At 45.5% G+C, this 8,114-nt stretch overlaps 1 protein-coding gene across 1 annotated transcript in view; it reads left to right on the plus strand.

The window, feature by feature from the left end:
* The window catches only part of LOC112955311 (myosin heavy chain, skeletal muscle), a 15,180-nt gene that overhangs the window by 6,481 nt on the left and 585 nt on the right, over positions 1-8,114 (plus strand). Inside the window, exons 11-29 of the mRNA XM_026048587.1 lie at positions 474-610; positions 733-988; positions 2,260-2,502; positions 2,609-2,785; positions 2,931-3,076; positions 3,154-3,244; positions 3,333-3,722; positions 3,862-3,988; positions 4,163-4,281; positions 4,645-4,841; positions 5,049-5,232; positions 5,319-5,484; positions 5,650-5,774; positions 6,047-6,355; positions 6,492-6,695; positions 6,890-7,015; positions 7,116-7,286; positions 7,374-7,478; positions 7,620-7,715. Coding sequence (XP_025904372.1) covers positions 474-610; positions 733-988; positions 2,260-2,502; positions 2,609-2,785; positions 2,931-3,076; positions 3,154-3,244; positions 3,333-3,722; positions 3,862-3,988; positions 4,163-4,281; positions 4,645-4,841; positions 5,049-5,232; positions 5,319-5,484; positions 5,650-5,774; positions 6,047-6,355; positions 6,492-6,695; positions 6,890-7,015; positions 7,116-7,286; positions 7,374-7,478; positions 7,620-7,715 — 3,369 coding nt within the window. The remainder of the gene's footprint in view (positions 1-473; positions 611-732; positions 989-2,259; positions 2,503-2,608; positions 2,786-2,930; positions 3,077-3,153; positions 3,245-3,332; positions 3,723-3,861; positions 3,989-4,162; positions 4,282-4,644; positions 4,842-5,048; positions 5,233-5,318; positions 5,485-5,649; positions 5,775-6,046; positions 6,356-6,491; positions 6,696-6,889; positions 7,016-7,115; positions 7,287-7,373; positions 7,479-7,619; positions 7,716-8,114) is intronic.

Consider the following 8,114-nt stretch of genomic DNA (forward strand, 5'->3'; position numbering starts at 1 on the left):
TATGCAAGGAAGACAGGCCCAGGCATGCTAATCAGGTTCAAGCAGAAGTCCCTGCTGTCAGGCAACTCTGTGGCAATGAGGAGAATGTCCAAAGTGAAGTGAGCAAATCAATCTGCAGGTCAGGTTAGGATAACTACTGTCAGGCATAATAACCACCCGTCAGATCTGTAGTGATGAGGTCAAGCCAGGACCTGGTGTGCAGGTCATGGTTCAGTTCATTTGGGACRATGGCAGGGCAGAGGCAGTGCTGAAGATGAACTGGAGAGAAATATTTGTACAACATAGCCCAGGGGCGTAGAGACTCAAGACAGCACTTAAAATGGTTTCCATAGGGAGAGGGGGTGGGTAGAATCTTTAAGTGAGGCTGCTCAGAGCCATTAAGGCCTATTTGTGCACTTACATACCTTGACAGACTCTGTCCCTGTGTTTTGGACTTTGTGGGGTTAATGTGCTACAATGTTCTTTTTCTCAAGGTGTTCTTCAAAGCCGGGCTGTTGGGGCTTCTAGAGGAGATGAGAGATGATAAGTTGGCACAGCTCATCACTCGCACACAGGCCAGATGCAGGGGCTTCCTCATGAGAGTGGAGTACAAGAGAATGGTGGAGAGGAGGTACACATTCCTCTAACTTGTTCTTATGATACTTCAGTTGAATTTGAATCACTGAACTGAATATATTTATTGAATTTCTCATTACCCCAAGGTATATAACAGGACTGTGAATTGTATTTCAGGGAATCCATCTTCTGCATCCAGTACAATGTTCGCGCATTCATGAATGTCAAGCATTGGCCATGGATGAAGCTGTTCTTCAAGATCAAGCCCTTGCTGAAGAGCGCAGAATCAGARAAGGAGATGGCCAATATGAAGGAAGAATTTGAGAAAACCAAGGAAGAGCTTGCAAAGTCTGAAGCAAAGAGGAAGGAGCTGGAGGAGAAAATGGTGGCTTTGCTGCAGGAAAAAAATGACCTACAGCTACAAGTGCAGGCTGTGAGTATATGGCTTTTGTTCCTATTTGTTTTTTCCTGGGAAGAGCAGTATATAAAGAGAGCCTACTTTTTCTTCCTGCAGAAGAAACTCACAAGAGGCAGATTATCTTGCAAACAATCCTTATTATAATATAAAGAGCTCTAAAACTGAGAAGATGGGAACTGATAGTGGTATGGTGAGTCCTGTGCCATCCAGTGCAGATTGCTAGCAGCTTCCAATGAGATTCAGTCTTCTTGCTGTTCCAGGAAAGAGCTCACCAAAGACAATATATTGAAGAATGCTCTGTGCCTCCTTTAACCTCAGAAAATATAATGCAGGCCTCAAAAAGAATTACCTCTATCTCTACCCATGTTTGCTAATTATGACTACACTGTCAAGATGTGGTTGGTTGTAAGGATATCTGCCATACTACCAATTTTCCTAATACTAATTTAGGATAAGTTTCTTAATATAATGCACTGAAACCTGATATTATGTACTGATGAACCAGTACACTGGTTCACCAACACTGAAAATATTACAGAAACAAAATGCAAAGATAGCACATGAGAAATTAATTGCAAGGGCAAGACCTCTGTGTCATGTCCAATAAATTTAATGCATGTTCTTTCCCAATTAAAGAATTCTTCAAAATAGCAGGGCTTTTACTTCCGACATATGAAGTTTAGAATGACTGAGTTCCAAAAAGAAAAGTTAATGAAGGTACTGTGTTTGTGGAGGAAAAAATGCTCTAAGACCTCTCCCTTGATAAAATCAGTACTTACACTGAAGACCCTGAGAGTACATGAACTATTTTCACAGATAACACTACTGCAAGATGTCTCTAAAATATCCAAGAAAATTCAAAATCAATGCTGATTCCAGTTGAGAAGCTAAATTCTCATTTCCCCCCAGAAAATATTCTTCAAGTTGTGAGAGAAAGGTCAATTTCAGTACATGTCATGATTTTAAGGAATAAAGAAAGTCTTCTTCCTCCTCTCACAAATCATTAACGATCACCAGATGCTAAATAACTTAAATAATTAAAGCCAAGCTACATTGTTTACAAAGGGAAAGGACACTAAAGCATCTTTAAAGTTAAATAAGCAATTACAGTGATCACACTTACGGGGTACACATGGACATAAAAGTATCTCAAAGACAATTAAAGATTTCTTGAGCTGATTTTGATTTTTTTAAAAGAAAACAGTAGCCATTTTTTTCTTATTTTTGACAATAAAAAAGACAAAATATATCGGAAAAAAAATACTCTGTAATGTTCTTGCCCGCAGGAAGCAGATAGCTTGGCTGATGCAGAGGAAAGATGCGACCAGCTGATCAAAAACAAAATCCAACTGGAAGCCAAAATTAAAGAGGTGACTGAGAGGGCAGAGGATGAGGAAGAAATCAATGCTGAACTAACAGCAAAGAAGAGGAAGTTAGAGGATGAATGCTCAGAACTGAAGAAAGATATTGATGACCTTGAGCTAACGCTGGCCAAAGTTGAGAAAGAAAAGCATGCCACCGAAAACAAGGTACAGCACAAAATTTGCTACTCATGCCACAGAAATCAGTGCTTTGCTGGTACAATGCATCTGTACCTACTTCCTTAACTTACCACCTGCTCTCATCTTCTCACAGGTCAAAAACCTCACTGAGGAGATGGCAGTCCTGGATGAAACCATTGCCAAGCTCACAAAAGAGAAAAAGGCCCTCCAAGAGGCCCACCAGCAGACACTGGATGACCTGCAGGTAGAAGAGGACAAAGTCAATACTCTGACCAAAGCTAAAACCAAGCTGGAACAGCAAGTGGATGACGTAAGCACGTGTGGATGTGGTAGGATCAAATCTGCTATAGAGTTGTTTTTTCTGTCAGGGAACTGACGATGGTCTTTGGACAATGATAGCACAGCTGTGGAGGTAGAGGTGGCAGGAAGAGCATTCATGGCCTTGTTGTGTTTAGCTTGAAGGGTCCCTGGAGCAGGAGAAGAAACTGCGCATGGATCTTGAGAGAGCCAAGAGGAAACTCGAGGGTGACCTGAAGTTGTCCCATGACAGCATAATGGACTTGGAAAATGATAAGCAGCAGCTGGATGAGAAACTCAAGAAGTGAGTGAGCTTCCAGAGCAATTTTTAAACTCTGCTGGTGTGTATGTGTGCTCTAATACACATTTCTTTGTGCACAGGAAAGACTTTGAAATCAGCCAGATCCAGAGCAAGATCGAGGATGARCAAGCCCTGGGCATGCAATTGCAGAAGAAGATCAAGGAGTTGCAGGCAAGTCTCTGTTCCCTCCCTTCTCTCATGCCGACAGAGGTTCAGCTGGAGCAGGGCATGAGTGTGAAGGGTGCCTACTGTTCCACAGGCGCGAATTGAGGAACTGGAGGAGGAAATTGAGGCCGAGCGGACCTCTCGCGCCAAAGCAGAGAAGCATCGGGCTGACCTCTCCAGGGAGCTCGAGGAGATCAGCGAGCGCCTGGAGGAAGCAGGGGGAGCTACGGCAGCCCAGATCGATATGAACAAGAAGCGCGAGGCCGAATTTCAGAAGATGCGGCGCGACCTCGAAGAGGCCACTCTGCAGCATGAAGCCACCGCTGCCGCCCTGCGCAAGAAGCATGCGGACAGCACAGCCGAGCTCGGGGAGCAGATAGACAACCTTCAGCGTGTSAAGCAGAAGCTGGAGAAGGAGAAGAGTGAGCTCAAGATGGAGATTGATGACYTGGCCAGTAACATGGAGTCTGTCTCCAAAGCCAAGGTATAGTTCTGCTTATACACATTTTTGCACTCAGGTATAGGGTATCACATACAGGCTGCATCTACTAACCATGTTCTCATGTAAGAGTCCGCCTATATCCAAGACGCATTTATTTCTCCTTCCATGTGTTTGACCCTAGGCAAATCTAGAGAAAATGTGCCGCACTCTAGAAGACCAGCTGAGTGAGATTAAGACAAAGGAGGAGCAGAATCAGCGCACRATTAATGAMCTCAATACMCAMAGGGCTCGTTTGCWGACAGAAACAGGTGAGATATTCTCATCCCCAAGGTGCGCACGGTGAACCTGCAAGTCATGAGGTTCAAAGTAGTGTTTTATCTTACCTAAGACACTGTAGCACCAACAGTTGCAGGCATTGATTGTTGTACTATTGCTAGTGATAGAAAAATAAGAGTTTTGCTTCTTTCTTTTACACTTTCCAGGGGAATATTCACGCCAGGTGGAGGAAAAGGATGCCTTGATTTCTCAGCTGTCTAGAGGCAAGCAGGGCTTTACCCAACAGATTGAGGAACTGAAGAGACATCTAGATGAAGAAGTAAAGGTGATCGTTGTTCCAGTAAAAGACTTCTTTCCCCACAGTAGGAAAATTCTGTTCTAGGGAGGCTTTCTCTAAAGCCGTGTATTGCTGGCAGGAGCAGCAGATAATCACAGCCTGTCACTGGTGACCAGTGACAGGACAAGGGGAAACAGGTATATTAAAACACAGGAAGTTCCATGTCCATGAAAGGAACACATCCATGAAAAGAAGCACATCTAGGAAGGATTCATCACTCCTAGCTTTAAAATTTTGTGTGAGAATTTACCTGTATTTTCCCCCAGTGCACTTGGCCTGTGCCTGATATTTTTACTGTCAAGAAGCATCTCAGTATACATCCTGAAGTTACGAGTCCTAATGTTTCCCCAGGCCAAGAACGCCCTGGCTCATGCTTTGCAATCTGCCCGCCACGACTGTGACTTGCTGCGGGAGCAATATGAAGAGGAGCAGGAAGCCAAGGGCGAGCTGCAGCGCGCCCTGTCCAAGGCCAACAGTGAAGTGGCCCAGTGGAGGACCAAATATGAGACGGATGCCATTCAGCGCACGGAGGAACTGGAGGAGGCCAAGTATGTGGGGACTGGGATGTGGCAGAGCAGGAGACTAGGGCAGTCAGAGGAAATTTGGCAGTGTCTAAAAGCTAGAACTGATAGATTGATAAAAGAAAATGATGAAGATCCTCAGCAGGGGTCATTGATGGTTAAATGTTCTCTTGAGTAATGCAACACTGGCTCTGTAATGATCACTGCGTGGGATCTGTGTCTACCACTTCCCAGGAAGAAGCTGGCACAGCGTCTGCAGGATGCCGAGGAACATGTTGAGGCTGTGAACTCCAAATGTGCTTCTCTGGAAAAGACAAAGCAGCGGCTGCAGAATGAAGTGGAGGACCTGATGATTGATGTGGAAAGGTCGAACGCAGCTTGTGCAGCTCTGGACAAGAAGCAGAAGAATTTCGACAAGGTAAAATGGGCTCCCGCCCTGCAGTCTGGGAACAGAGCATGCCCTTGTGATTGCCAGGTCCATAATCAGGCCCTGTTGCTCTTCAGATCCTGTCAGAGTGGAAGCAGAAGTATGAGGAAACACAGGCTGAGCTGGAAGCCTCCCAGAAGGAGGCTCGCTCTCTCAGCACAGAGCTGTTCAAGATGAAGAATGCCTATGAGGAGTCCCTGGACCACCTGGAAACCCTGAAGCGGGAGAACAAGAACTTGCAGCGTAAGTTCTGGGCGCTCTGCTGCTGATGGATCTTTCTCACAAGCTCCACAAACCCGGAAGGGGTCTGTGGCTCTGGTCTTGTGAGGGTACCTGTCCCCTGTGTGTGACAGGGCCTTGTCCCTCCTGTTCTGTACCTGACCAGGCCCTATGTCTCTGTCTCCACAGAGGAGATTTCTGACCTCACAGAGCAGATTGCAGAAGGTGGAAAGGGCATTCATGAGCTGGAGAAAGCAAAGAAGCAGGCCGAACAGGAGAAATCTGAGCTCCAGGCCTCTTTGGAGGAAGCTGAGGTACATGGCAGTTTCCTTTGCCTCAATAGAAATTGAAGGAACAAGGAAGGAGAGGTGACTAAGAATTATATAGTCACCATCAGTCCTATGTGTGGAGCATAGCTATCTCAGACATTCTTAAGTATTAAGATAATATTTCGAAGGCTGGCAGTATTTTTATTCCCCTCATAGCTATCTTGAAAATGTACAGCATACATTTACTAGGAAACAGTTTGTATGAAGGAATAACAGTGCTTAACCCTTGATTTAAACGGTGTCCTTTCTTTTTTTAGGCCTCTCTTGAACATGAAGAAGGGAAAATCCTTCGCCTGCAACTGGAACTCAACCAGATCAAGTCTGAGATTGACCGGAAGATAGCAGAAAAGGATGAGGAAATCGACCAGCTGAAGAGAAACCATCTCCGAGTTGTGGAGTCCATGCAGAGCACGCTGGATKCTGAGATCAGGAGCAGGAATGAAGCCCTGAGGCTGAAGAAGAAGATGGAGGGAGACCTGAATGAAATGGAGATCCAGCTGAGCCATGCCAACCGTCTGGCTGCAGATGCACAAAAGAACCTGAGAAACACACAGGGAGTGCTGAAGGTCTGTTAAACCAAATATGTGAATGCAGGGTTCCTGCTTGGATTGTACTATACTTGCATTATAACTGCACACATAATCGTGAATGTCACTGTTCAGTAGTGATTCATTGTCTTAATTGCTGCTTCATCTTTTACAGGATACCCAGATCCACTTGGACGATGCTGTCAGGACACAGGAGGACCTGAAGGAGCAGGTGGCCATGGTGGAGCGCAGAGCCAACCTGTTGCAGGCTGAAGTTGAGGAGCTACGGGGAGCCTTGGAGCAGACAGAGCGGTCCAGAAAAGTGGCTGAGCAAGAGCTGCTGGATGCAAGTGAGCGTGTGCAGCTCCTCCATACCCAGGTGAGGAAATCTCCTTTAGATTACTCCTTTTTAAAGGAGTCTTTTTTTAAATTAAATTCTTTCCTTTTAAAAAGCGGGGCAGGAAGCAGGTAGATACAGCCTCAAAGGCGTTATTAAAAATACTTTGCTTGAATTGCCCTTAAGGCAGAAGAGTCAGGTCTAAATGTAGAAATCATATTCTTCCTGTCACACAGAACACCAGCTTGATCAACACCAAGAAGAAGCTGGAAACAGACATCATGCACATTCAGGGAGAAATGGAAGATACAATCCAGGAAGCCCGCAATGCTGAAGAGAAGGCCAAGAAGGCCATCACAGATGTGAGTTGGGAACTCCTTTCATTGTCAGTGGAGGACAGATTCTGCTGGAGGACAGAGGTCATGTCCTAGCTCCAACTCTTGCTTTTCCTTTGCTCTGCAGGCGGCCATGATGGCAGAAGAGCTGAAGAAGGAGCAGGACACGAGTGCCCACCTGGAGAGGATGAAGAAGAACTTGGACCAGACAGTGAAGGACCTGCAGCACCGTCTGGATGAGGCTGAGCAGCTGGCACTGAAAGGAGGCAAGAAGCAAATCCAGAAGCTGGAGGCCAGGGTGAGTAAGGGCTGGTGTTGATGCATGAGGGAGCATGTGCCATGAGGCACCTCCAGTGAAGCACCAAGGATGGGTTTCTCCTTGCAGGTGCGCGAGCTGGAAGGGGAGGTTGATTCTGAGCAGAAGCGCAGYGCTGAAGCCGTGAAGGGTGTGCGCAAATACGAGAGGAGGGTGAAGGAGCTGACCTACCAGGTAGGGCAGGAGGCCTCTCTGTGTTGACATGCCCCCTTCCCAGGGAATCAGAATGTTGGCACRCAATTCCCAAGGGGAATTGGTAACCTCCTGCCATGTGGAAAACAATTCACTCTCTTTTTTGCTCACCTGTTGCTCTAGTCTGAGGAAGACCGGAAGAATGTTCTCAGGCTCCAGGACCTGGTGGACAAGCTGCAAATGAAAGTGAAATCCTACAAGAGACAAGCTGAGGAAGCTGTAAGTTCTGCTCAGACAAGGGCCAGAGTCAGCCTTCTGTGGCCAGCCGTGTCACTGAAATCAATATGAAGACCAACACTCCTGGTCAGCAACACAGAGCTTTAGGATCTTTACGACTCTAACATTTCACCCTGGCCCAAGGTCATCAGACTGAGGAGACAGTCAGTAGACAAATGGCAAGGGAAATGTAGGGTCAGATATATTAGGATTGTCACACGCAAATTACACAACATATAGAATCATATTTAGAAGACATTTGGAAAACATGTATCCCACCACTATTACGTAATCCAATCTTTTCCCAAACAGTACCTTTTTTTTTTTTTTTTTTTTTTTTTTTTTTCCTTTTTTTTTTTTTTTTATTTTTTTTTTTTTCTCTTTTTTTGTAAACAACTTCCC

This window comes from Nothoprocta perdicaria, unplaced genomic scaffold (assembly GCF_003342845.1).
Source record: "Nothoprocta perdicaria isolate Ctin4 unplaced genomic scaffold, notPer1 scaffold_556, whole genome shotgun sequence".
In the NCBI taxonomy this organism is placed as follows: Eukaryota; Metazoa; Chordata; class Aves; order Tinamiformes; family Tinamidae; genus Nothoprocta; species Nothoprocta perdicaria.